The sequence below is a fragment of the Vanacampus margaritifer genome, chromosome 8, assembly GCF_051991255.1.
Source record: "Vanacampus margaritifer isolate UIUO_Vmar chromosome 8, RoL_Vmar_1.0, whole genome shotgun sequence".
Taxonomy (NCBI): domain Eukaryota; kingdom Metazoa; phylum Chordata; class Actinopteri; order Syngnathiformes; family Syngnathidae; genus Vanacampus; species Vanacampus margaritifer.
In genome coordinates, this window is record NC_135439.1 from 115,360 (window position 1) to 140,372 (window position 25,013).

General features: G+C 53.1%; 1 protein-coding gene across 5 annotated transcripts in view; it reads right to left on the minus strand.

The window, feature by feature from the left end:
- Positions 1 to 24,983, minus strand: part of abca1b (ATP-binding cassette, sub-family A (ABC1), member 1B) — a 28,327-nt gene extending 3,344 nt beyond the window's left edge. For 2 of the 5 annotated variants that reach the window (XM_077573121.1, XM_077573119.1), the window contains exons 1-46: positions 21,170 to 24,983; positions 20,167 to 20,350; positions 19,133 to 19,226; positions 17,456 to 17,597; positions 17,225 to 17,343; positions 14,578 to 14,699; positions 14,277 to 14,480; positions 13,359 to 13,448; positions 12,007 to 12,247; positions 11,754 to 11,893; positions 11,565 to 11,681; positions 11,308 to 11,502; positions 11,028 to 11,233; positions 10,775 to 10,951; positions 10,465 to 10,687; positions 9,500 to 9,721; positions 9,234 to 9,438; positions 8,270 to 8,383; positions 8,015 to 8,189; positions 7,816 to 7,947; positions 7,463 to 7,740; positions 6,866 to 7,086; positions 6,728 to 6,800; positions 6,431 to 6,660; positions 6,281 to 6,332; positions 6,072 to 6,197; positions 5,858 to 6,006; positions 5,663 to 5,787; positions 5,071 to 5,169; positions 4,807 to 4,996; positions 4,642 to 4,736; positions 4,498 to 4,530; positions 4,328 to 4,433; positions 3,620 to 3,694; positions 3,386 to 3,555; positions 3,134 to 3,311; positions 2,932 to 3,047; positions 2,712 to 2,856; positions 2,053 to 2,176; positions 1,854 to 1,983; positions 1,666 to 1,792; positions 1,500 to 1,562; positions 1,323 to 1,429; positions 1,078 to 1,219; positions 878 to 1,012; positions 185 to 288 (exon numbers count right to left, since the gene is read on the minus strand). In XM_077573121.1, the coding sequence (XP_077429247.1) occupies positions 185 to 288; positions 878 to 1,012; positions 1,078 to 1,219; positions 1,323 to 1,429; positions 1,500 to 1,562; positions 1,666 to 1,792; positions 1,854 to 1,983; positions 2,053 to 2,176; positions 2,712 to 2,856; positions 2,932 to 3,047; positions 3,134 to 3,311; positions 3,386 to 3,555; positions 3,620 to 3,694; positions 4,328 to 4,433; positions 4,498 to 4,530; positions 4,642 to 4,736; positions 4,807 to 4,996; positions 5,071 to 5,169; positions 5,663 to 5,787; positions 5,858 to 6,006; positions 6,072 to 6,197; positions 6,281 to 6,332; positions 6,431 to 6,660; positions 6,728 to 6,800; positions 6,866 to 7,086; positions 7,463 to 7,740; positions 7,816 to 7,947; positions 8,015 to 8,189; positions 8,270 to 8,383; positions 9,234 to 9,438; positions 9,500 to 9,721; positions 10,465 to 10,687; positions 10,775 to 10,951; positions 11,028 to 11,233; positions 11,308 to 11,502; positions 11,565 to 11,681; positions 11,754 to 11,893; positions 12,007 to 12,247; positions 13,359 to 13,448; positions 14,277 to 14,480; positions 14,578 to 14,699; positions 17,225 to 17,343; positions 17,456 to 17,597; positions 19,133 to 19,226; positions 20,167 to 20,232 (6,377 nt within the window). In that variant the 5' untranslated portion in view covers positions 20,233 to 20,350; positions 21,170 to 24,983. Of the gene's footprint in view, positions 1 to 184; positions 289 to 877; positions 1,013 to 1,077; positions 1,220 to 1,322; positions 1,430 to 1,499; positions 1,598 to 1,629; positions 1,793 to 1,853; positions 1,984 to 2,052; positions 2,177 to 2,711; positions 2,857 to 2,931; positions 3,048 to 3,133; positions 3,312 to 3,385; positions 3,556 to 3,619; positions 3,695 to 4,327; positions 4,434 to 4,497; positions 4,531 to 4,641; positions 4,737 to 4,806; positions 4,997 to 5,070; positions 5,170 to 5,662; positions 5,788 to 5,857; positions 6,007 to 6,071; positions 6,198 to 6,280; positions 6,333 to 6,430; positions 6,661 to 6,727; positions 6,801 to 6,865; positions 7,087 to 7,462; positions 7,741 to 7,815; positions 7,948 to 8,014; positions 8,190 to 8,269; positions 8,384 to 9,233; positions 9,439 to 9,499; positions 9,722 to 10,464; positions 10,688 to 10,774; positions 10,952 to 11,027; positions 11,234 to 11,307; positions 11,503 to 11,564; positions 11,682 to 11,753; positions 11,894 to 12,006; positions 12,248 to 13,358; positions 13,449 to 14,276; positions 14,481 to 14,577; positions 14,700 to 17,224; positions 17,344 to 17,455; positions 17,598 to 19,132; positions 19,227 to 20,166; positions 20,351 to 21,169 lie in introns of those variants that run through there. The other 3 variants (XR_013295043.1, XM_077573122.1, XR_013295044.1) reach the window with 2 other exon arrangements.
- Between the last annotated feature and the right edge of the window lie 30 nt (positions 24,984 to 25,013).

Below are 25,013 nucleotides of genomic sequence, written 5' to 3' on the forward strand. Positions count from 1 at the left end.
TTGTTCTCCGAGAACGTAGGAGACGTGAAAAAAGGAAAGAGGAAAAAGGCAACAAAAAGACGACAAGACATAAAGAAGGTGACACAAGGAGAAGAAAGGCCCAGCCACTCACGAGTGGCGGGAAAAGAACAAGGAGACGCTACGCCACACGAGGCGCGTCAAGGAGGAGGCGAGCGAGCGTCACCTGTGCGAGGTGAGCACGACGGAGCGTCCCTCCTTGATGACGCTCAGGATGCAGTTCCACAGCGCTCGGCGGGCTTTGGGGTCCATGCCCGTGGTCGGCTCGTCCTGTTACCACGGAGACAGCCGGGGTTAGCCAGGCCGAGCGAGCGCCAGGACGAGCGAGCGCCAGGACGAGCGAGCAAACTGCACTCCACCGCTTTCCTTACCGTCACCGTCACTGAACTCCGAGCTAGCCGGCGGCCTGCTAATATAAGCTCAAAAAAAAAAAAGAAGACCAGCGGCTTTTTGTTGCTGATGCCGTTAGCCACGTTAGGCCCTCCGAGTGAGACGAAGGCTCGCTTAACGGACGCCAACGTCGTAGCGCTAACGTGACTCTGCCGGTGGCGACACGTGACACGCGTGTGTGTTAGCTTCACGCTGCAAGGACGCCACATGGGAAGGTAGCTCAACATGGCCGCCTGCCGCTGCGGGAGGAAACTTGGCCTAAACTTGGCTGGGCGGAGGGATTTCAAAGCGCCAAGCACACACGTGCACGTGCACGTTGAGTTGCAAGCCTATGGCGCCGCGAAGCTAGCGGGGGACAAAATGACGGAAATTAAAGCTGCAGACCAGACGGGACGACGTTCACAATCTTTGTTTGGGAAAAGCTCTGACAAAAGCTCCCGAAAAGTTGTCATCGTCGGCTGCGACTCACCAGGAAGAGGACGGGCGGCGTGCCGATGAGCGCCATGGCGGTGGACAGTTTGCGCAAATTGCCGCCGCTGTAACTTCCTGCGGCCTTGTCGGCGTACTTGAGCAGGCCCAACCTGCGGATGCCCCACTCGGCCACCTGTCGATGGGTCACACCGTCAACGTCGCAACCGCCGGCGCCGGGCCGGCCCAGCGGCCACTCACGTCGCAGACGTCCTTGCCGGGAACTCCTCGCAGGATGGCGTAGAGCTCCAGATGCTCGCGTCCGGTCAGCAGCTCGTTGACGGCGTCGAACTGGGGGCAGTAGCCCATGTCGCGGTGGACCTGCTCCTGTTCTCGCAGGATGCTGATGAGGGTTAGCGCGTTAGCACGTTAGCGCGTGAGCGCATCAGCGCGTTAGCGCATGCGTTAGCGCATGCGTGACCCCCCGCCGTCGACTTTGAGCTGACCTCTTGCCAGCCAGGAAGGCCTCGCCGCTGGTCACCGTGGTGTCGCCCGTCAGCATTTTGAAGGTGGTGGTCTTTCCCGCGCCGTTCACGCCCAGCAGCCCGAAACACTGCGCAAACACGCACACACTTACACACCACCATTGCACCTGGCCAGATGTTTGCGTGTGCGCGACAAACCTCGCCAGGAGGAATTCCCACACAAAGTCGATCGACTGCCGGCTTCTGTTTCCTTTTGAACACCTGCGGGCGGAAAGCAGGAAGCAATGTTGCTGTTGCGCACGCACGCACGCACGCACGCACGCACGCACGCACGCACGCACGCACGCACGCACGCGAGGACGACCTTGGTGAGCTGCCGCAGTTCCAGGATGTGACCGTGTCCGAGTCCGCGCACGATGCGCTGCCTCTCCCGAGCGACGTCCTCGTCTTCCTCTCCCAGGACGCCAGCGTTGCTCGCGCCACTCAGCGGCCTGCGCACAAACGCCGCGCTCACACCCGCTGCCATTTTGGGAAGTCGTGGTCGGCGCGCACCTGGGCTTGACGCAGAATCGGAACTGGATGAGGACGGTGATGATGAAGAAGACGAGGCCCTCCACCGCCATGGCGAACAGATTCTTTCCCACCATGTCCCACTCCAGCGGCGAACGCAGCCTGTTCTCACCTGCCGCACACACGCCACACGTCACGCTATGCCCACTCGCGGGCGCGCGCGCACGTTTGCCGGCGTTACCGAATCTCTGCAGCGCGTCGGCCATGGCCTGGTTCTTCACCATGTCGATCAGGCCTCGGCCCAAACAGAAGTGCGGGAAGATGAGCAGCACGTTCTTCAGAATGTCGTTGATGCCGCCGATCTCCTGCGTTAGCACGTTAGCGCGTTAGCAAAATGGCGCGCGGGGCAAACATCTTAAGTGAGATTCTGAAATTGAAGCGAAATGTGCTTAATTTGCTTTGGCGAGTTATTTTGACTTCAAATGAAAAAGAAGTCTGAAAACAATCAGACAAAAAGGCAACATTTATTGCAAGCCTTCTCAAAATCGTTTGCTTTCATTGACGAAGCTTGCCGGTAAACGCACGAGCCGCTCGGTGGCCTAGTGGTAGAGTGTCTGACCTCAGACCTGGAGGTCGTGGGTTCAATTTAAAGTCTCCCTTCACGACACTCAGGCTAAGATGAGCAAGTGTAAATGAATTCTTTAAGAAAAGAAATACTTGTATATAAAAAAAAAGTCAATAATGCTTGATTTTTTCCGCCTGAAATTTTTTTTTCAAGAGCGCTGTGGCTGAGCCGAGTATTCTTTTCTTCTTTTTCAAAATCTTACAGGTAATTTGAAGTCCTAATTTTCCTATTTTTTGACTGTCCTTTTTCTGCGGCGGCGGCGGCGGCGGCCTCACGTGGTCCCCGAAGAGCTCCATGACGAAGGTGGAGATGCTGCCGTTGATGCCGATGAGGATGTTGACGCTGGTGAGGACCACGTAGGCCGTGCTGGGGATGCTGAAGACGAACGACGCCGGGTACATCAGCGGCGTGATGGACCACCTGCGGCGGGACGCGGCTTTCTACATTTCATGGCGGCTCTTTCCATTTGCTTTTGGCGTTTGTGGCGGCGCGTACCCGTAGAGGAGGAGGAGCAGAGCGAGCACGGGCAGGTTGGTGGACGACACGTAAGCTTTTTGCTGGAAGCAGACGAAGATGAGGACCACCAGCGTGGCCGGGACCACGTAGTTGCACTGCGGAGACGCAACGCGGCCCGTTAGTCAGCACGCTCGCACGCACGGGTGCACGGGTGCACGCACGCACGGGTGCACGCACGCACCATGTCCCAGATGAAGTTGGCGCTCCAGTAGAGGAGGGGGTGCACGCCGCTGATGAAGTGCATGTGCTTGGCCTTGCTGACGCGCTCGTGGATGAGGAAGACCACAAAGCTGGCCGGCACGAAGGACATGGCGAAGATGACGCAGATGGACACCAGCACGTCCACCGAGGTGGTCACCCTGGGGAAGGGGGGGCGCACGCGGGATGAGATGCGGGTTCGAGGCCGGCCGGCACGCGCGTGCGCGGCACTCACAGCGCCACCTGGGACAGCTGCTCCTTGGTCAGGTTGAGCGGGTGGTTGAAGGCTCGGATCCCGAAGCGGCCGGCGTCTTGGCCCGGCCGCAGGTTGGCCCTCAGGATGGCGTTGCTCATCACGTTGAGGAAGGCGCCCATGCTGTGCCAGCCTTTGTTGTTGAACCAGATCTGAACCCGCGCAAAGCCGTCAATCAAGCAAGCAATCCATCAATTATCGGCGCCCGCCGCTCACCTTGACGTTGTTTTTGGTGTCCAAGCCGTTGATGAAGGCCGACAATTTGTCCAGAAATCGATCGGCCGCAGCTCCCTGTTCAAACGTTTGATCAAATCGTGATCGATATGACATCGTGGCAAATTCATGTCCACTCATTTTTCAACATGACGAAGAAAAGAACACTGATCAAAAGTGTTGAATAATCGTTCGGTCGTGAGGAAGTCTGCGGAACAATCTGGACTGGGAAACAACATCTCCTCAGACCTTTTGGATTTTTGGGTCAATGTACAAATACTGCAAAAATAGATCAATAAAGCACAAGGACTTGCAGTTGAATTATTTTGTCGTATTGTTACTGAACGCGTCTTGAGCGCTCGCTGTCATTCATTTTGTGTTGTTTTTTTAATTTAAATGTGGTTATTTATTATTATTGTTTTTATTTTGTTTTTTAAATACAAATGTTTTTCATTATTATTATGATTGCTATTTATTGTATTTATTTTTGTTCATATTTTGAATTATTTTGTCGTATTGTTACTGAACGCGTCTTGAGCGCTCGCTGTCATTCATTTTCGGGTGTTTTTTTAGGGGCAGACAAAACCAGTTTGACTTCTTTCTGTCCCATTTAATTTCTTTTACTTTGAATTTGAATGTTGCTTCATATTGTCTTTTTTTTCTTTTCCAAATGAAAAAAAATTCCTAAATGATCGATTGAGGGAAACGGACCTTGGTGAGCTCAAAGATTTTGCGGACGCGTCGGATGGCGTCGTCGATCTCGTCGGCCGGCGGGAGGACGTGAGTGCTCCTGGCGCCCAACGAGAAGCCTCCGTACCTGTCGGTCACGTGATCCATCATCACTGATTGCAAAGCGCCAGCCGGCCAGCACACAAACTCACCTGAACTCGTTGACCCAAACTTTGTTCTTCAAGCTGCGGACGACACAAAAGCAAAGTTGAGCGCGCGTGGCGGCACGTGGCGGCACGTGGCGGCACGTGGCGGCACGTGGCGGCACGTGGCGGCATACTCTGCGTGCGTCGCACCTTTTGCCGATGATTTGCGCGTAGGTTTTGACCAGGTAGTCGGAAATGTTTCTTCCCGTCAGGTTCTGCAGCGTGTCGCTGGAGCTCAACTTGATCTGCACGCAAAGAACACGTGAGCGACCGGCCGGCCGTCACGGCGGTCCTTAATGTGCGTGCGGCGGCTACCTGCGGCGGGGGCATCCCTCCGGCGCCGGCCGGGCACTCGGGCAGCATCTTCTTGCGGCCGTCGCAGCTGCAGGAGCAGGCGGGCGACGGCTCCTCCATGCTCCAGTTCCCGGACGCAAAGAGCCGCCGGAGACTCTCCGGCACCTCCGGGAGGCTCCAGTCGTCGTCGCCCATCGTGCACGGCGCCTCGCTGAGGGCGAGCGGCGGAGACGGGCGGTGAGGCGGCGGGAGCGAGACGCGAGAGCGGTGCTGGCGTGATCTTACGCGACGGGATGTCCCAGCATGCAACGCGTTCCCAATCCCGGCGGCTCCAAAAGAGAAGCCAGAAGCTTCTGCATGCTGGCGTCCGCCGGCGCGTCCTCGCTGGCACACAAACAACACGACAACTTCAGCTTGGGCGGGGCTTTGTGGCAGAGTGGTCACTATTTTTTAACAAGTTAAAAAAAATAACAAGTGGCTGGTATGTGCTGCTTTGAAGACCCCCTTTTTCTTTTATTGCTCAGTTCCTTCGAGCCCAATATTAGATTTGGCAGCTTTTGTTGAATTAGTGCCAATTCCGCAGAAATTGCGTGGGAATGCTGAAAGCTGAATCCTAGGCTGAATGCTTAGGAAGTCAATTGAAAGATAAATGATGTGGAAAATGACAAGTAGTATTAATTGTAGTTGATTGATAAATAAATTAAAAGATCACTTGAACCCGGCAGTTTTTGAAGCAAATTGAAATTTCCAACGGTGCAAATCGGAAGTATTATGTGGGAGTTGTTTGATGGCAAAAAAGTGAGGAGAATAAAATGCTATGATAATAATAATAAAGGTTGTGGGAATGTCGGTGCAAGCGAGTGGTCTCGCGTCGTACCTGATGAAGGTCACCTGGTCTTGGTACATCCACGGTTGCAGCTCCAAACTGGGATATTTGCCAAAAGGCGGGACGATGAGACTGAAGACCAGCGCGATGCAGACAAAGACGGCGGGAAGGACGATCTGCCGGCGGCACGTGGTCATCGTCAGCAACGGCGGGCAAACAAGCCGACGGAGCGGCGGTTGAGCCCACCTGAGCCAAGAATCCCTTGCGCGATCGGCGGGCGTAAAGGAATCGCTTCCACATGAGCGCCACAAACTGCTGCTTCCTCAGATTCCAGCCGTCCACTTTGGCCGAGCCTTTTCCAGCCTCGCACGTCAACCGGTCCGTTTCCGGACTCTCTGGAAGGCCGCGTGTCCGTTTAGGAGCGGCGCCGTTGAGCACGTGACGCCGACATGACACCTACCGGGATCCACGTCGCACGCGGCGTCCTCGTCGTCGCGCTCGTCCGTCAAGGGTCTCAGGCAGCTCTGTGGGTCGCCTCCTCCGAAGGCGTGAGTCCGTCGCCGGCGCCGCACGGGAAGCGTGCCGTCTGCATGCAAACCAGTCGGCGCTTCAACACGCACGCACGGCCCGCCGCAGAACACATCAGGCGTGGCCAAGGCGGGACCTTACCTGAGGGCACGTCCGTGTCCACGCCGTGATCTTCCGCCACTTTCAGGAAAATCTGTGAGGACAAAAATGGGTGCTTGAAATGCTCTCCGAGAGTCGGCGTGCCGTCTGTCGGCGCGCCGTCCGTCAGAGCGACATCCCTCAGAGTCCCACCTCCTCCAAGGTGGTGTCGGACACGCCGTAACTGGAGACGTTGAGCTCGCTCAGCTTGTCGTCCATTTCTCGGAAAAGCTCCACAAAGGCGCCGTCCTTGGCGGCCGAGTAAGGCAGGACAAAGGTCAGCTCGTGTCCGAGGTCCTCCACCATGCGGGCGGCGGGAATGTGGCGCAGGATCAGCCCGCACACCTGCGATGTGTCCACCGGGGGCAGCGGTTGCCCATTCTCTGCGGACGCAGAAGAAAGATGAGCGCGTTTGGCGAGCGCAGAGCGAAAGGTGCCGGCGCCGCTCACCAACGGTGGCGGCGTCGCTTTCCTGCTCGCTGCCCAGTCCGGCGTCACTGCTGCTGACCGAACCGCTCTCGTCCTGTAACGCAAGCGAGCCATGACTCGCTGCCGGCGACATTTTGTGGCGCTGCCGTCCGGACGCACCTTCTTGGCGAAGGAGACGGTGCCGGACGAGTTCCTGTAGGAGGCCAGCGAGGGTTCGGGGTCCTTCTTGACCAGCGTCAGGTAGTAGCCCGTCCCCAGCTGGTTTTTCAGGAAGAGCGACGAGCCCACGCAGCACAACTTGCCGTGCGAGATGATGGCGATGCGGTCGCCCAGGATGTCAGCCTCGTCCATGTGATGCGTGGACAGGATGATGGTGCGCCCTGAAGGAGGAAACGCCGGCCGTCAGCCCGCCCGTCCGTCCGTCCCTCCCTGACTCCCTCCATCCGTCCGTCCCTCCCTCCCTCTGTCCGTCCGTCCCTCCCTCCGTCCGTCCGTCCATCGCTCCCTCCCTGACTCCCTCCATCCGTCCGTCCGTCCGTCCCTCCCTCCGTCCGTCCGTCCCTCCCTCCCTCCGTCCGTCCGTCCGTCCGTCCGTCCCTCCCTCCCTCTGTCCGTCCCTCCCTCCGTCCGTCCGTCCCTCCCTCCGTCCGTCCGTCCATCCATCGCTCCCTCCCTGACTCCCTCCATCCATCCATCCATCCGTCCCTCCCTCCGTCCGTCCCTCCCTCCCTCCCTCCCCAAAAGAAAGGAACTCACCCTGCCGGTACTTGAGCAGCAGGTCCCAGATTCCCCGCCGAGCGTAAGGGTCCACCCCGGCCGTGGGCTCGTCCAAGATGACGACCTTTGAACCCCCGACGAAGGCCAAAGCCACCGACAGCTTCCTCTGCATGCCGCCGGAGAGCGTGCTGGTCTTGGACTTGCGCTTGTGCGGCAGGCCGGTGTCGGCCAGGATCTGCTCCATCTCGCCTTTCACCCGCTCCTCCGACAGGCCTTTGAGTCGAGCGTAGAACCAGATGTGCTCCTCCACCGTCAGCCTGCGGCGGCGGGGGTCAGAGTGCACGTTACCTTTGGGCCACGGCCTTCAAAAGCGAGCCGGCGAGGCCGCTCACATGCTGAAGAGGACGTTGTGTTGAGGACAGACGCCAAGACTCTGACGGATGGCGCTCAGCTCCGTGCGGATGTCTCGGCCCAGGATGTAGGCGGTGCCGGAGGTGGGTGGGAACAGGCCGGTAAGGATGGACCTGCGGCGGGCGGCGAGCGCTGCCGGTTACAATTCCTCAGCGACCGACGCGGCTCCTTGTCACTTACATGGTGGTGGTCTTGCCGGCGCCGTTGTGTCCCAAGAAGGACGTGATCTGTCCCTCGTAAAAGCCCAGCGTCAGCCCGTCCACCGCCAGCTTCTTGCCATGCCGGTAGACCTTCACCAGATTCTCGATGTAGACGCCGGGCTGGAGGTGAGCCGGTTCCTCCTCCGTGCAGACCGCTGGATGGGAGGGGACAACACGTGCACGCAACATTTTCACCGGCAACTCTTGCTTTCCGTTTGTCTCTCGGCATTCTCACCACCAGCGTTTCCGGTGTGCTTGAGAGGGATTTTGCTGGACTTGCTCTCCTGCTCTCCGAACCAGTAGGACTTGCTAAAGGGGAAGAACCAGGGCCGAGGAATCCCGTATTGGCCTGCGACACACACACACACGCGGACTCAAAGCGATGTCCCGGATTTTTGTTTTGTGGGTTGGCCGGCCCGTGTGGGTGGGCGGAGCCTCATGTTCAATCCGTCAGATTGTTGAGGAGCTCGACGGCTGACCGCTTTCACACTTTGTTGCTTCTTCACTTACCCAGTTCTGATTTTTTTTTTTTTTTTTGGGGGGTCAAGAGTTATTTCTCTCTTCTTGTTTCTTTTGGTCTATTTGCTACGGTTACTTTGGTGGAAAAAGATTTGTGCTTTCGGCTCAACTCTCGTTTTTCTTTTCTTTTCTTCATTTTGCCCGTCAAGCGTTTTTGTAGTTGTTTGGACTGATTTTGCAAGGCCCACAGAATAGGCTTTTGCTATCAAAACTAAATAGAAATATTTCTATCTGCTTCCATTTTGCAGCGATTAGCATTAGAATATAGTGAAGTTTCAGCATTAGTCACAAATCTATTTAGAATTGTGAGTAAATGAGCTTTTCTTTTCTTTCAACATGGCCCTGGTTGATCTCTTTTGCTTTGCTGCCACCTGCTGGCCGCTTGTGTAATAACTACCATTGCTTCAACCGCTTTTTTGACAGGCTGCATGAAAGCATTCTGTATGCTCTAGCATAAAAAAAACTATAAATACGCCTTTGGGACACAAATAGAACGAATGGATACGTTTTGGGGAGCAAATGAGTTAATTGCTCTCTCTTATTTTCTTGGAGTGTTTTGGCCTTCCAAATTCCCACAGTGACTGAAATTCTTCCAGCCTTTCGTCAAAGGAAATAAAAGTTTTCTCACGCAAAGGTGAAAGGTGGAAAGGTGGAAAGGTGGCTTTCGCGTTCCTCGTCACCTGGGAAGACGGCTTCGATGTACCAGGTGAGGACTCCGTAGAGGAAGGCGTCGAAGTACATGATGACGATGGCGGTGCGCAGGCTGAAGTCGTCCTCCTCCAGCGGACTGGCCAGCAGGTTCTGCCACTGGATTCCCACGCCTTGCTCCTCGAACAGGGCGAAGTACTCGCAGCCGAAGCCGAAGGCCACGGGGGACAGGAGGCTCTGCGGGAGGTCGGGGGTCAGACGCTCAAAACGGCAACCGCTCGCCGCCGCGCCTTCTTACCGCCAGCACTTTGGCGCCAAAGCCGATGTGGTCCTGCCAGGCCACGCAGAGGACGTACGGCAGGTAGAGCGTGAAGTAGATGATGCCCCCGCAGGCGGCGGCCAGGTTGGCGCGGGCGAAGGCCGTGCTGATCAGAAAGCACTGCATGATGGTCACCACGGCGAAGGACGCCAGGAACAGGAAGACCACGCCCGTGTCGCTGTACGGCAGCAGGTTTCCTTTCTGGGGGCCACAAAGTCACGTTAGCGTCGCGCCGACGTCCGACCACAAGCCACAAATCGCAACGGGCAGCTGCAATCGCACCACAAGCACATTCAGATTCAAGCACAAGCGGGCAACAATCAAGCAGAGCTGACGGGGAGAGATCGGTCTCAAAATGATTGACACAAACGCCGTTGCCATCTTCATGTTCTGCCTTTTCTCAAAGTGGAAAATGAGAAAGCAGCCTTCCTCCGTTTTTGCATTCTGCCTTTTGTGGTGACACAAAATGTTTTGCCTTCACTCTTCTTCTAAGTCTTACTTCCTCGGATGCTGCTGCTGCTTTAGCGGAGTAGAAGAAGAAGGTCTTGTTGAGGCAGCGGAAGGTCGACTGAAACTAATTATTTTCTTTCCTGACTTGTGTAAAAGAAACACAAACGGAGAATCCCATGAAGTTTCCCATTTCAATTTGCAGTTTTAAACAAGAAACGGGAGACGGTGACACTGCCTCCTTGTGGACGGAGGAGGAACACGACTTGCAACTCACAAGCAGATTGGAATATTTGCCGATGCTGAGTCTGACAAATGCACAAATGAACAAACACACGTGAAAATCACCGATCGATGTGCGGATCTGAAAAACGCGCGTGAGAATCACAAATGCATCGGAAACAAAAGCCATTGGTGGGTTGGATTGTTTTGCAGCGTCACGCCGTGCGGGTGCGACAGGCGGCAAAAGAAGACGGAAGGCGCGCACGGGAACGCACCTTGAGCATCAGCACCAGCAGTCCGGCGCTGATCAGCAGCGGAATCAGGCTGCTGATGAACCAGCTGAACCACAAGATGGCGTTGTCCAGTCCCATGATCCTCATGGTCTCCTTCAGACGCGCCTCCTTCTCGTACACGACGCTCTTCAGGATGATGGAGACGGAGAACATCCAGGCCAGCGTCATGAAGAGCGGCATGGAGCGGCTCATCACGCGCAGGAAGCTGAGCCGGCGGCGGGGAAGCCAGAAAGGAAGCAGAAGGCGTCAAGGGGCCGGCGTGGCCATCGTCGGACGGCGCCGGCGGGCGTACATGTCGTCCACGTAGCACGGGTACGGCATCTGCTGGATGTAGACGCCCGTCTTCTCTTTGGTGCCCGTCATGGCTCGGATCAGCGCCTGCTCCACCACATCTTGCAGGTAGGCGAAGCCTCCCCAAACGTAGCGCATGTCCTCAAAGGGGTCGGCGCGAGGACCCGGGTCCCAGTACCTGACAACAAGCGCACCTGGCCTTACAAAAGCTCACTCAGCGCTGGCTTGCGTCTCGCGTCCTTACGCGTCCTTACGCGTCTTTGATCTTGTTGGTCCGCTCCACGTTGTCGATGTCCATGCGGATTTTGTAGCTGATGTTGGGCGGGAGCTCGGTGGCGTTGGCGCCCACGTCCAGGAAGACGATCCCGGCCCAGAACTTCCTGTCCTCCAGCAGGACCATGGACTGGTTGATCATGTGCTCCTCGCTGGCGACCGGCTCCAGTTTGTCCAGATTGACGCACTGAAAGGCGCTCACGTCACGTCACGCTCGCCGCCGGCTGCCGGCAGCCGATCTCAAGTCGGCGGGAAGCTCACCTCCATGAAGCGGGAGACGCCGCCAACGGCCTGGTCCGTCTCGTTGAAGACGTCCCTCCAGGTGAGGGCGCCGCTCGTCCCGTGCCGCTCGTCGGCGTGCCTGGACAGGAAGTTGGAGACGTCGGCCGCCGTCCAGCCGCTGTCGGCCAAGTGAGCGCTCAAGGTGGCGGCGCTCACGTTGTTTTTCAGCAGAGACTGCGGCAGACTAAAGTTTTCATCGCCGGCAAACGCAAAACGCTCGTCAAACGGACGATTACCCGGATCAGGTTCATCTCTTCGCTGTTCTCCAGGAAGTTCCAGACTTTGGGTCTCATCTCCTCCCACATTCCTTCCAAGTCCCTGAAGATGCCGAGTTCCTGGAAGGTCCGGTTGACCTGGAAGCAGCGCCGGCACAATTGGAGCGGGCCCGGCCCGGCGAGCAAAGCGGACGCGGCCGATGTGCTCACCTCGTGGATGACCCGACGGGTGGCGGGCGTGTCGGGCGTGTAGAGGATTTTGCCCATCAGCAGCGGCTTCACCGCCTCCCAGATCATCCGCGACATTGGATTGGAATCCAAGTCCTTCACCAGAGAGTTGCAGAAAGGAGCTGCACGCACACGCACGCGCACGCACACGCACACGCACGCACGCACACGCACGCCATTTTGGTTAAGCAAACAGGAAGCGTCAGGACGCGGACCGAAGCGTTTGCCGACTGACTGGACGAGTTGTCAAAGTGCTGCGCGGCGTCGTCCTCGCTGCTGTTGTGGTTGCCGAAGAGCGCCTTGTAGTTGCTGTCCTCGTACCAGTTGAGCGATTTGATCTGCAGGCCGCCGCCCTCGGGGTGGCCGCAGACGATGCGCGACACGGCCTGGTACATGGCGCTGGGCGAGGACGTGGCGTTGCGCGTCAGGAAGACGATCTCCTTGCGAAGGTCCATCCAGCTCTTCATGCCGGCCAACTGACACACACCAAAAGGCAAAAGTCACGTCTGGCGCAAAAACGCCGCTTCTTTCCACTCGCCGTCGGCAAATGGAGCGCAAGATTTGGATTTGGTGCTTTGACTGGCGCGAATGGGCGGAGCCAAGCGAGATTGCAGAAAACGCATTCAGTTTGAGAGCAGGTTGAGATTGTTTTGGCACCGAAAGCCTACAAACGAACCGTTCACATCAAATGGCGAGCGTTCACCGTCACGCAAAACTTTCTCCCGTTTCTTGCGGCGGATTTAAGAGCACGTGTTGTCCAAGCGCTCCTCTGCGCTTTCCGCTGGCAAGTACAAGATTTTGCCGTGAAAGCGACATTTAAATCACGCGCTGCTGCAGCTCCGGTGGAACGCGACAACCTGGTGTACACCACAAACACACCAGGGCGGGAAAGATGCCATCTAGTGGCCAAACGGCACAAGCGCATCATTCGGTGCTTTGCGGTTTCGGCACAAAGAAAGAAAATATTGGGCTGATGACGGCGTTGCGAAAAGAGTCGCTTGTTATCATCCTTGCTGATGTTTTCAATGCAGACTCTTTGGTTGACGTGACAAAATTCCGAGCGCCGCTCAAACGGACCCCGCTTACACGAAAGTTGCTTGCTGCCCGAAGCCAGCTGGGATAGGCTCCAGCAACCCCCTTGTGAGGACAAGGTGGAAGAAAATGAAAATGGATGGACGGATGTCTTGGAATGTCAGTAAAGTGGACCGCTTGCTGCAGCGCTTCCAGATGTTTCCGCGGACTGGACAAGTCAACGAGGACGAGACGGTTGGTGGCACGCACACACACACACACACACACATGGACTGTGTGTTTGTTGGTTCTGGTTCTTTGTTCAGCTGAGACGACATCGGGTGTCCCGACCGTGAAGCGATTCACATGATAACATGACTTGTCACATTTCTCTTCACAGAGAACTCACTCGCACACGCGCACACACACGCACGTGCACTTGCAACACACACTTCCTGCAGCGCGTTCCGTCGATATCAAAGAACAATCTGGACTCCGGACCCTGGACCGAATGTCACATGACAGGCAGTCCTGACAGAATGTGATGACATCACTTCCTGTCACATCACAGCTTACCTCCACGGCCAGCGAGCTCAGACTGTCCAGCAGCTTGTTGGTTGCCACGGAAACGGCCTGGACGGCTTCAGGGTCCGACCTGACGTCCCTCTGAGACACACACACACGTGATTGTCAGAACCCAGATTGTTCTGTGTAGCGTGACAGCCGCCACAATGTTGCCGAGCGAGGAAAGAAGGAGCAAACGTTAGCCAAGGCAAGTTTTCATCCTTCGCGGCTTCCTGACAGTCGAGACGAATTTGCAAGTGAAAAAAGCTGTCGGAATGTCGCAAACTGGTCAAAGGGTCTTCGTCACAATTATTTTCTTGCTTTCGTTTTGTTTGCTTGCAAAAAACAAACATTTCATGAGAAACAACAGATTGAAATCCTTTTTTTTTTTTCGTTTCCCAACGTATGAATTTGAATCCAATCCATATTTTTGCTCCGCCTGCTGATGGGCCGATGTCAGCGTCGACGTGAAAAGGTCGTCAGACGTTCACAAATCTGATTTGATGAAAGCTTTCCTTGAACATTTCAAAACAGCAAGAAATTGAAGTTTTATTATTATTAACGTCAGCCTTCAGCTTCAAAGCTCAGCCAACTTTCAAAACAGCAAAAAGTGCCGTTAGTAGCGAGGCCTTCCCGACATGATCATGTGACCCGACAACAACAAAAAAGGGCTGACCGCTCGTAAAGTTTCAAACGTCTTGGCCGGTCGTAGCACGTTGCTATGGAAACGAGCATTTGAGAAGGCGGCCCCGGGTTCACATGCTCACTTCCTCTTTTCTGGGTTGGAGGGAGGAGAAAAAAAAAAAAAAAAAAAAGAAGCCTCGGGCCACGCAAAGCGAGATTGTCGACAAAAGAAAAGACGCGCTGCGACACGCCTGCCAACTCCCACGCACGCACATGCACGCACGTGGGTCGAGTGAGCCGTCTTACCAGAACCGGTTTGAAGAAGTCCATGTTGTCCAGGAATTTTTGCTCGGCGTGGTCCAGCCAGACGAGCGGAGCGCCGCAAACCACTTCCTGCACCATGACGGCGGCCAGCGGGTCCGAGATGTTGACAAATTCACGCACGCTGCGGCCGCCCGGCCTGCGAGGACACGCGTCACGCAGGCGGACCCCGAAGCCGCCCAGGACCACCTGCACGCACGCACGCACGCACGCACACACGCAACTATCATGACAGGCCGCATGATGACAGGTGGAGCGAAGGTTTGAGGATGACGATGACGCCAACCTTCTCCAGGTCGACGTCGGCCTCCAAGATGTGCGTCACCACGGACGACGGGAAGGACACGTTCCTCAACAGGAAGCTGGACAACGTCTCCTCCTCTCGCAGGAAGTGCTTCAACTTGAATCCTGAAAGACGCGCGCACGCACGCACAGCAAGTCACACCACATGACGTCACACTTTCAAGTTGTCACTCGTTTGGAGCTCTTGCACAAGCGCTCGTTAACTTGCTTCGATCGACTCAACCAGAGACGGACGAGTAGCGATGCCGGGTTATCGGCTAGCCTGGCAAGCCGCACCCACTTTCTTTTTCAAGAAACAGGCGTCCATAGACAGCGATTCGGCTGCGGCCAATCAAATTCATCTATTTGCAACAACAACATGGGTCATTCATGACTGTCTCTCTACGGCTAGCAGCCATGTTGGATTTTGACTCCGTGGCCGCAAAAAAAATCAACCTTCAATGAGTCGCTTTTCTGACACCACATCCGCTCTTCGCTCATTGGTTCATTCCACCGTTAGCTCAAGTTTGCCCCGCCTTGGAAATGCGACTGATGGGGCGCTTGACCCGACTCTCCGGCAAAGCCGCCAGTGAGTCGGGATTTCCGGGCTTGGTATCGGTATCGGCCTGATACAATTCCGAGGATAGATTAACTTCAAAGCATCAAAAAACAAAAAAAAACGGATGGAAATGCGGGATCTGAACATGACTCATTTTACAGCCGCCCACCCGAAACACGCACACACAACTTTGGCGTGCAAGTCAAAAGCGTCCCGATTGCAATCGCGAAATGTTTGAAAAGGTATCGACGTGCCGGCAAATGTTGACTGGCCGCGAGGTCATCAATCAAACCAGCCAGCGGCATTTCCAGCAGCGACGTCCGTCGGCTCGCATCTCAGCCAATCGGCACTCAGGAGAGCGCGTCGCCAAGGAGACGGCTTATTCTGGGATGCGTGTGCCCAAAAGAGGCTCGTTAGCAGCCAAATGCTAAAGCTAGTGGCTAGCGATGCCAAGGCTGCGTTACGCCAAAAATCGATACGACAATGCCTCGTTGCAATACGCATTATTGATACGCAGCCGTCAGAATCGATATTGATCGTTAACTTTAAAGTTAAAGAAACGTTGCTTGCGCAGGAACAGAAGCCTCTGAAGTTTTGCTGATGCACTAGCAGCAGGTGCGCGGGGGGGGGGGGGGGGGGCATCGTGCATTGTACTTAACAAGCAGTCTTTGATGTCAATGGCCTTCAATGAGTCCACGTGTGGCGTGAGCACAGCGGAGTGGGGGGGGGGGGGGCGGGGGGGCAGACGAAAGGTGCTCAAATAAGCACATTTGACAGCTGGAACTTGAATACTTGAATACGGTGTGTCTGTGAAAGCGTCTCCTTGCTGCGCAGCGCGTTTGCACATTTTGACCGGGCACGCCGCTTGCTGGGAAAGCGGAAGAGCTGCTGACAAAAACCTTTTTGCCATCCGGCATCATGAACATGTCATTTAGGTATGCAGGACAAATGACTGTTACGCCAACAATGCAAGTCGCGAGCTTGTTGCCTCGCGTCAACATCCTGCTGCCACGGCAACAACTTTGAACGGGAGTGAAGAATGCAAGCAAGAATGCGATTGGCTAACAGGAGATTGTGCTGAAGCCTGATTGGCTGACAGCCGGTCTCCGCCTCCAATGGCTCGATTCAAAGAGGTCACCTGAGCTCACGCACACACGCGCACGCAGTTTCCCGCCACGCTGAAAGCAGGTCAGAGCAGGTTGGAAACTCGACACGGGATCACGAAAAGACAAAGCAGCAAAGCAAGCGTTTGTTCCGCCGGCAGGACAAGCGAGAAAAATGCAGCACAAAGACAAACGTGCTCCGTTCACAAGCCTGTTGGCCATCAGGCTAACTTAGCCGTTAGCTTCCCTGAAACGCTTGAGTTGCGTCTCGTGCGTTCCTCGTCAAAAGGACGACAAGAAAAAAGCTGCTGAGGATCACAGCCTGTAAAAAAACACACAAACTCGCAATTGTGATTTGACTCCGTCACGTTTCATTTTCAAATCCTCCAACAAAAACGGACAAAAGGGCCGCACCATATTGGAACAAAAACAACAACATTTTGGTTGCTTTATAAATCCTGCGATTGCCGTGTGAAAAAAATACAGGCTGACACACATTTGAAAACGTTGCAATTTTGTTGCCGTTTGTTGATAATAGCTCGAGTACACGAAAGAAAGAAAGTTGAGCACGGAAGATTTTGTGTCCAGTCGGCCTGGACAACATTTCAGTAGATTCAACTTTCTGTTGTGGGATTTTTTTTTTCCCATTGCCATGAGGACACGCCATTCAAAATGGCCGCCATCGGATATTTTACAACTTGTCTGAACGTCCTGCAGTGGCGATTAAGTCAAGCCAGCAAAAAAAATAAATAAAAAATCTCCTTTTTGCCGCGCTCAACGGCCTGACGGGCTGCGGGAACCAATGACTTGCGGAACCTTCGCATTCGGACCTCTTTCAGACCTTCTTCGTATCGTCGCAATGGTGACCAAAAACAAACGGGGGGAAAAAAATCATCACAACTTGGATGATTTTCCAAAACGGGTCAGGCCGAGTTGTCTTGATGACGATGACGAAGGCGATGACGAAGACGAGGGTGCGGCGCGGCTACCTGTTCTGCTGCTCTGAAGCTTGGCGAGGGCGCCGGCCAGCTCCTTGAAGCCCGCCAAGTTTTTGTCGTTCCGGCTGTACAGAAGGATCTTCTTGGCGTCGGAGAACAGACGAGAGATTCTGCAAGGCACGCGCGCACCAACAAAACATGGTCAGGACGCAAACAACAACACGGCCGCCACATCTGCCCGGCGGACGACTGGCGGCCATTTTGAAACGGCGAGGAACTGACATGGAGTCGTTGAAGTTTCCGACCACGCCCGGCGACTCGCCCGGCGTGGGGCTGCGGAAGCACGGGTTGTTGGCGTTGCAGAGGATGCCCTGTAACCACGGCAACGTGCCCGCCGACGGCAAGGCCTTGTTGGGGAAGTGACCTGCGGACGGAAAAAATGGCAGCTCTTCAAAATGGTCCGATTTCAACATTTGGTCAGCAAAGCAAACAAAATGTCTTTCCCATCTGGACGCAAATGACGGAAAGAAATGCGCTCGCAATGGAATGATGAGGATGAGATTTTTGTATTCCTGATCCCAGTGACCCAAATGGAGAGCACCGTCGTACCGCAGCGAGTGAGCGCTCGTCTGCTGAATCAAGTCCAACGTTTGCATTGCAGCCGGCAAGTCGTGACACGTCGACCAAATGACTGCAGACGCATTCCTCGAACCACGCACGCGCGCACGCACGCACGCACGTTGGCTGGCTTCAACGTCACTGGCTGATTTCCAAATGGGACCTTTTGCTTTTGCGGCGTCCCATCGTTTGGTACGCGACGAGCTCGGCCGGCACAATTGACTGAAAACGGTGAGGAAGTCGCCAACGATTGGCGCTTTTGCACTCATCCCGACTCGACGGCGCGGTTGACGGCTCAATCAAGTTTGGAATTAAACTCTTTTCTTTGGCACTCTTCCACGTCCTCCTCTGCATTTTTCTTTTTTTTGGGGGGGGGGGGGTCATCTTTCCCAGTAGAAAGTTGCGCAATATGTCCGCAACCCTTCAATAAGCCAACGCGAGCACGCCACACTTTTTTTCTTCTTCTTTTTTCTTGCCGCCAACTTGTTTGTTCGTTTATTTGACGAGTGTTTCTGAACTTGGACTTGCATAGAGCTCGCCTTTCCTTTTCCAGCATATTGAGACTTTTTTTTTTTTCATTTTGGGATATTCTAGTCCGCCTACAACATGACAACATGTGCAGGTTTCTGCTCACTTTTTTCAAATGTCTTTGTTATCGCTTGGATTTCTTGCGTTGGTTCCTTTTAGTGTGTTGTGATTTGAGACAAAATTGCTCATTAATGGCGATAAATGACACTATTACATTATTATGACATTATTATTCATATACGTATGTTAATATTAATAAAAGACAACAATCCGAGGCGTCGTCATCTTCTTCTCAAACGTTTTCTTTTTCTGCCTTTTTCTGCCTTTCTCGTCTTGATGATGTCATCACTTGATGCGCGCGACGTGAAAGTGAAAAAGACACGACGGTCAATTCCGTTTCCGTTGTCAGATTTGTCAGCAAAGGACGAAGACGACCTTCGGCAGTTGCCGTCATCCAATTACGACGTCCATAGAGACAGATAAAAGTTGAAAAAAGATCAAAGGACACACGAGAGCGACCGAGCCGTCGGCAAAAGGTTGACGAGCCGCCACAGCTCATCCATCCTTGGATCGCTGGCCGCCTGAGAGGAGGGACGTCCGTCCTCCCGTCCTCACGTCCTCACCCCGTTTGTCTTACTCGCCAAGCGACCGGTCTGGCCGCATGCGAACGGACAGACGGCAAGCGTGTGGATGAATGGCTGCCGACGTGCGGTGACGGGGAAGGTTGGGCGTGTGTGCGAGTGCAAAGGTCAAGGCGACGTGACGGAGCGTGCGTCCGCTCAACGGGGAAAGGCGGCAAGCGAGCGGACTCACATTGGTGCTGCTCGTAGGGCGGGTAGCTGAGCCGCACGCCGATGAGGATGAAGAAGATGAAGAGCGGCCACACGATCTCCACCAGCAGCTGCAGCTGAACACAAAACACACAAAAGACGTCAGCGACCAAGATACAACTTCACATGACCTTTAACCTTTGCAGCTCAACCTCACAAGTGGCAAATTTGCCGTTTCATTTGCAAGGTTTTCCTTTCTGTGACGCTTCCAGTCTGCGTGTTGCAACATTTGTGGGAAGCGACTTCAAACGCGATCGTTCATCGTTTCTGATTCCCAACCAAGTGCTCATCACTACAAAAATCAGGATTTGCACTTTTGGGCCACGCGGCTGCCGGTTTGGGCAAATCTCCTCACCTTAAAGCTTCAGTGGCCCCTCCCCCCTCTGCTCCAGCTGTTTTGTCACCCCCCCCAAGTTGACCTTGTTTTGCAAAAATTCGGCATCTAAAGTTTCGAAATGAAGGTGACCTGTAAAGTCTGGAGTTCAAAGGTCACACACGTCAACCCGGTGAGGTCATTTGATTGGCTGCGATTGGCCCTTTTGAACTCTTGCCGATGTTTTGACTTTCTGGTGAAATGCGTTTGAGTGACGCAGAATGACGACCTTGCGCCGTTCGTCCGCAAGGGTCCGACAAATTTCACGTTGAAGGCCAACGCGCCGGAATCCTGTTTTGCCTTCACTTCATTCGTTCGGCCATTCATCGCGTGACACGATGCTGGCCGTCATTGTGGGCGGGGCCACAGCCTGATCTGCTCGTCAGCCAATCATCCGGGACCTTGATGGGTCATAGGTTGCCAAAATTCCCGCCTGGCCTCAATCCAAATTCAATTCATCAGCTTTGCATCTTTTTGTACTTGAAAATGTGGAAAGTCAAACAAACACTGCGGAACAAACGCTTGCAAAACACTCAAATGTGTGCATAATTGTTATCCGTGTCGTTGGAAGCGTGACGTCAGCAAAAAGATGGGTCTTTTTTGTGTGCCAATTGTGGACATCCCGATGGACGGGTGCGACTCACCTTCTGCCTGCGTCTGTAAGTCAAGTTCTTCCACAGCAGCAAAACCAGCTGCGTCCGCTGGGACATGACGGCGGCGGCGGCGGCGGCGGCGGGAAGTTGGCTCAGGAAAGACGGCGGCAGGCAGGCGGGCGGACGAGCCAGCCTCGACGACTCTCCGGGCCACTCTGACAACGCCAACGCACGTCTCAAAGGGGAAAGGTCAACACGCCGTCACACAGTCAGATAGCGAAGGTGCTGATCACGCACACGCGCGCACGTTATCGTCTCCCGGGTCGCTCACTTTATTAGGGACACCTGATAATCTCCCACTGATCGCTAATCAATAACCAGCGTTGACCTGAGAGCTGTTCCTAATATTCTGTCCTTCAGATTTCCACATTATTGGGAAGGCGTCCTCTGCTCTTCAACTTTTTCCGAACTCCGTCCAACTTTTGGCCACATCACATCACACACACACACACACACATTAGCATGGCTAACAATGATTAGCATAGAATTATGTCATACCTTATAGATTGTTTAGCCGTGCTGATGACGTCACGTTTTGATTAGCATATGTTAGCATGTTCACAACTGTTGTACATTGAGTTGGGTGACCATTAGCATTGATAAAACATTGATTATTTATTGATAAAAAGGATGGCCTTGTTCATGTTAATTATACAAAAAACGATCATCGATATTTGAATCAGGAAATGAAATCATTAAATGATCCTCTTCAAAAATAAAAAGCAATCAAATCAAAAGGTTGTCAATCATCGACATAATTGATCAAGAGGCATTGTTGAATGTTTTCATGACTCTTCACGCAAAAGATCTTTTTTTTTAAAAAAAAGCAATATAATGACCAGCAGCTGATTGATGATGATTTAGCGATCAACTCCATCAAACTTGCCTTTCTCGCTTTTTGTTGAATCTTTGATGGGCTTTTTGGCGTTGGGGGGTTAAAGGAACTTGCCGAAGCCCACCTGAGCCCAAAACACGTCATGAAAAGTCCACTTACCGCCAAGTTGCTCTTCTTCTTCTTCGTCGTCGTTGTTGTTGTTGTTGTTGTTGTTGTTGTGTCGCGTTTGTGCGTCGGTTCGCTTATTCTTGTTCTCGCGGCCAGCAAGTGAAGTGAAGTGAAGTGAAATGAAGCTCGGCTGGAAATGGGGAAAGTCTCGGCATTCCGGAGCGTGCCGGCGTTAGTTCGTATGAGTAAGCACACGCGCTACTTCCGCCCGCACCTTCAAAATAAAAGACTCAAACGACTTCCTTCAACGTTGGTTTCACATGAACATTTCGGCAAAATTCAACAAATTCACATCCAACATGGAATCACGTCAAATTTGTGTACTAAGTTGTTTGACTCCATGACAAGCGAAATAGAGTCAAAGAAGCGTGGCCATTATTTTGTCAAATGCATCTCACTCGCCGTACTTGCGATTTGCGGTTTCCTTCAGAATAAGAGGTCAAGCTCCGGCTTGGACTCAGAAAAACGTCACGGGAGACGGAACACGACAACAAACAACAACAAATGCCAGCATTAACTATTAGCACCATCACCATTCTTCCTAACTATTGACACATCTCATACTGCTCAAAGTACTATTACACAAACTATGTGTAACATTTATCAAGGTGTAAAGATAAGATATAGATAAGAAAAGATAGATAAGTAACAGGGACAAACGTGACAGATTGAAACCAAAAGATACAAAGGCGCTGATATCCGGATACATCCTAAACATGCAGGAAGTTATCCAACTTGATCCACCTCCAATCCTGCAAATACTCAATTCTATACAAAAGATCAAAATAACAGCTCGCACGTGTGCCAAGTACATCACGAGTGAGACACGATAGACTTTATGAAGCTAATGACATGACCAAAAGACACCAAATTAGAATACAATCCCAGTTGAAAACTTGAATGGCCCGCTTTGCCAGAAGAAAAAACATGTCGCTCCTTTGGAATTGATGTCGACGACATGCGGGTCCCGCCAAGGTCCGCTCGTGGACCGCTTGAGTTCAGCTGCTCTACGTTACGTAGCCTACTTTGTGGCGGCTGCGGGTCAGGATGTAGAGGCGCTCGTTCGGTAACCGGAAGGTCGGCTGTTTGATCCCCGCTCGCCGCAAGTCACGTGTGGTCGTGTCCTTGGGCAAGGCACTTGACACACCAACGTGGATGGAAGGTGCCAATGTTTGACGGTGGTGGGAGGGGCCTTGGCGCACGCTGGCAGCCACGCCTCCTTCCCCAGGGCGGCTGCGGCCACTTAAGAAGCTTAGCGCCACCGCAGTGTGGATGTGTGAGCGCACGAATAACGCAGGAATAATGTATCCATTGTAAAGCGTGCTGTAGAAATCCAAATGTGCAGATGACACACGCTTGCGTCTGTCTTGCCGTGTCCCCCGATGACGACAGTTCAAACAACAAAACAGAGGTCATTGTTTTGGGCCGTAAAGAACAGCGAACTACTGCTAGCGGACGACTGCTAGCAAACACTTGCGGTCTGTATCTGGTCTGTATCCGTAAAAAGTGAAGACCAAGTGGGAAACATGTTGATGGATTCGGTACCGAACTTAGTGAAGAAGGCATCCGGAGTAAAGTTTGTCGCTGCTTTTGATGCTTGCCAGTCAAGTTGACGGCGAGAAAAGCGACGGCGGTCACGCCGGCATCAAACGTTGAACTTTGGAAAGGATGGAAACACATTCATCATCTGCAGGCTGAAATCTGATCGGACCAAACGTGGAAGCTCCACACACAACTGGACGACTGCTCGCCCCGCGTCAAGTGGACTGCCGTCACCATGAGGTCAAAGTTCATCGCCCGCTCGTTCATCAATTTGCTGATAAAACGAACTTTCATCAATTCCATCTGTTGATTGATATTCACACATTTACTTGATGTGCTTCCAATGTATATTTTGAAGTTAAAATGTGCTCCTCAAAACAATCAATCAATTAAGCATTTGTCTCGTGCACACACACACACACACACACACACACACACACACACACCGGCTGGTACAACAGCTAACAAAAGGACAAAGGCCGTCTGTGTGCGATGGCATCAGCGCGGAGCTCGCTCGTTCTCTCTCGCCACCGACCGCCACACGCCGACGACCTCCAGACCCCCGACAGCCTTCCAGACCCTCCCAGGCTTTACAAGTCGCTCCGGGACCTTCCGGAAGCTTCCAAGTTTGACTGCAAGCTTCCAAGAGTGCCTTCCAAAATCCCCTCCAAACCTTCAGGGAGGATCCGAGGCCTTTCCAAATTTCCGTAGTCCTTCAAAGTCTCTCCGGAACATTCTGAGATCTTCCAAGTGTCTCCGTCAAGATGGAGGCCGGCCATCCTCATCCTCATCCTCATCCTCATCCTCATCCTCAGCAGCAGCAGCAGCAGCAGCAGCAGCAGCAGCTTCACTTCAGGTTGAAGGTAGAAAAGATTGAAATGGAGGAAATAACCTTGTTTGTTGCTTGACCACCGTTTCGCTTGACCTTTGACTTGGCTTCCCGTTTGTAATTTTCCAAACCTTCTTCTTCATCCCCATGTCATCGCTTGATAACATGCGGCGCCATCTTGTTGCCCGCTCGCCTCCCCACATGATGTCATCCGCAAGGTCATGTGAAGATGTCATATCAACAAGTCATATTGTAGATCACGTGATCACGTCGTAGCGCGTACACGCCACAAAACAGCCATCAAACTTTTTTCAGATTTTTGGGTGTGCGCCAGAAATGAAACTTCCTGCTTCCAACTAAATGGATTTGTTCCCTTCATTTACATTTTTTTTTCACTTGTGACAATTACAATCATTTTTTTCACAAAATATCTTCATAATATCAAAAATAATAATTGAATTTTTTTTATTTTTGCTTGCTTTCAAAGCAATAATAGGATTTTTAAGAAATCATATTGAGGGGAAATGGTTGACGCGTGTAGCTTGATGACGTCATCGATCACGTATTCAGCCGCCCGCAAATTTCGTGTCCAGGTGGCGCAATGGAACCGTCACTTGCCAACGATGCAGATTGGCGTGGGTTCGCTTCCCGCCTGGGAGACCATCTTTGTATGAGTGCATGTTTGAGTGAGTGAGAACAAAAAAAACGAAATCAATCATTTCTAGTTGCATTTTCAGCGATGAAATGTGCAAGTAGTGCTTCTCCCGGGTTGCTTGGCACAAGCGTACGTCACACACGGCCTTGCCATTTTTGCCATGGAGAGAGAAAATGACCAGAAATTGTCGTATGCAGAGAACTCAATATATTCAAACTAGGAGAGTTTAGCAAGTGGCAATGCAAGATGGCCGCCAGTGGCTTCACTTGTTGTCGTTACACCGTGTAGGCGTCATTGTTTTGTCTTGTTTGAAATAATCAATAGAAATAGAAGAATCAGTCCAGATTAGAGGCAAGGAAAATAAAGGAGCGGGAAAAAAATCAAATACATTCAAAACAAAAAAAGAAAAAGGTTATGCTGCAGCGTGTTTAGGGGCCTAATCAAGGACTGATATAAAAACATTGAAATGAGTGAAAAGGATTTTAATCAACTGCTAACAACAACAAAAACATCAATACCAAATCTCTTTGACAATGAAATCATATTGCAGATTGAAGGAAGGTTTTGATCGATTTCAACTTGAACGTGTTCCGAGAATTGAAAAGAAGACTCTTGTTGCTAGTAGGAGGCCTGCCCCGTGACGAACGAGGGTAAAAAAAAGCTCTTCTTTAGAATCACATCACGGATGGATGGAGGATGTTAAGCGTTTGGCGAAGAGGCGGCATCGAGACGCCCCCCGGCGGCGGCTCAGAGTACTGCCTTCGGCAGGCGGCTCGGCCGAGCGGGCGGGCGGGCTTTGTTGTTGTGGG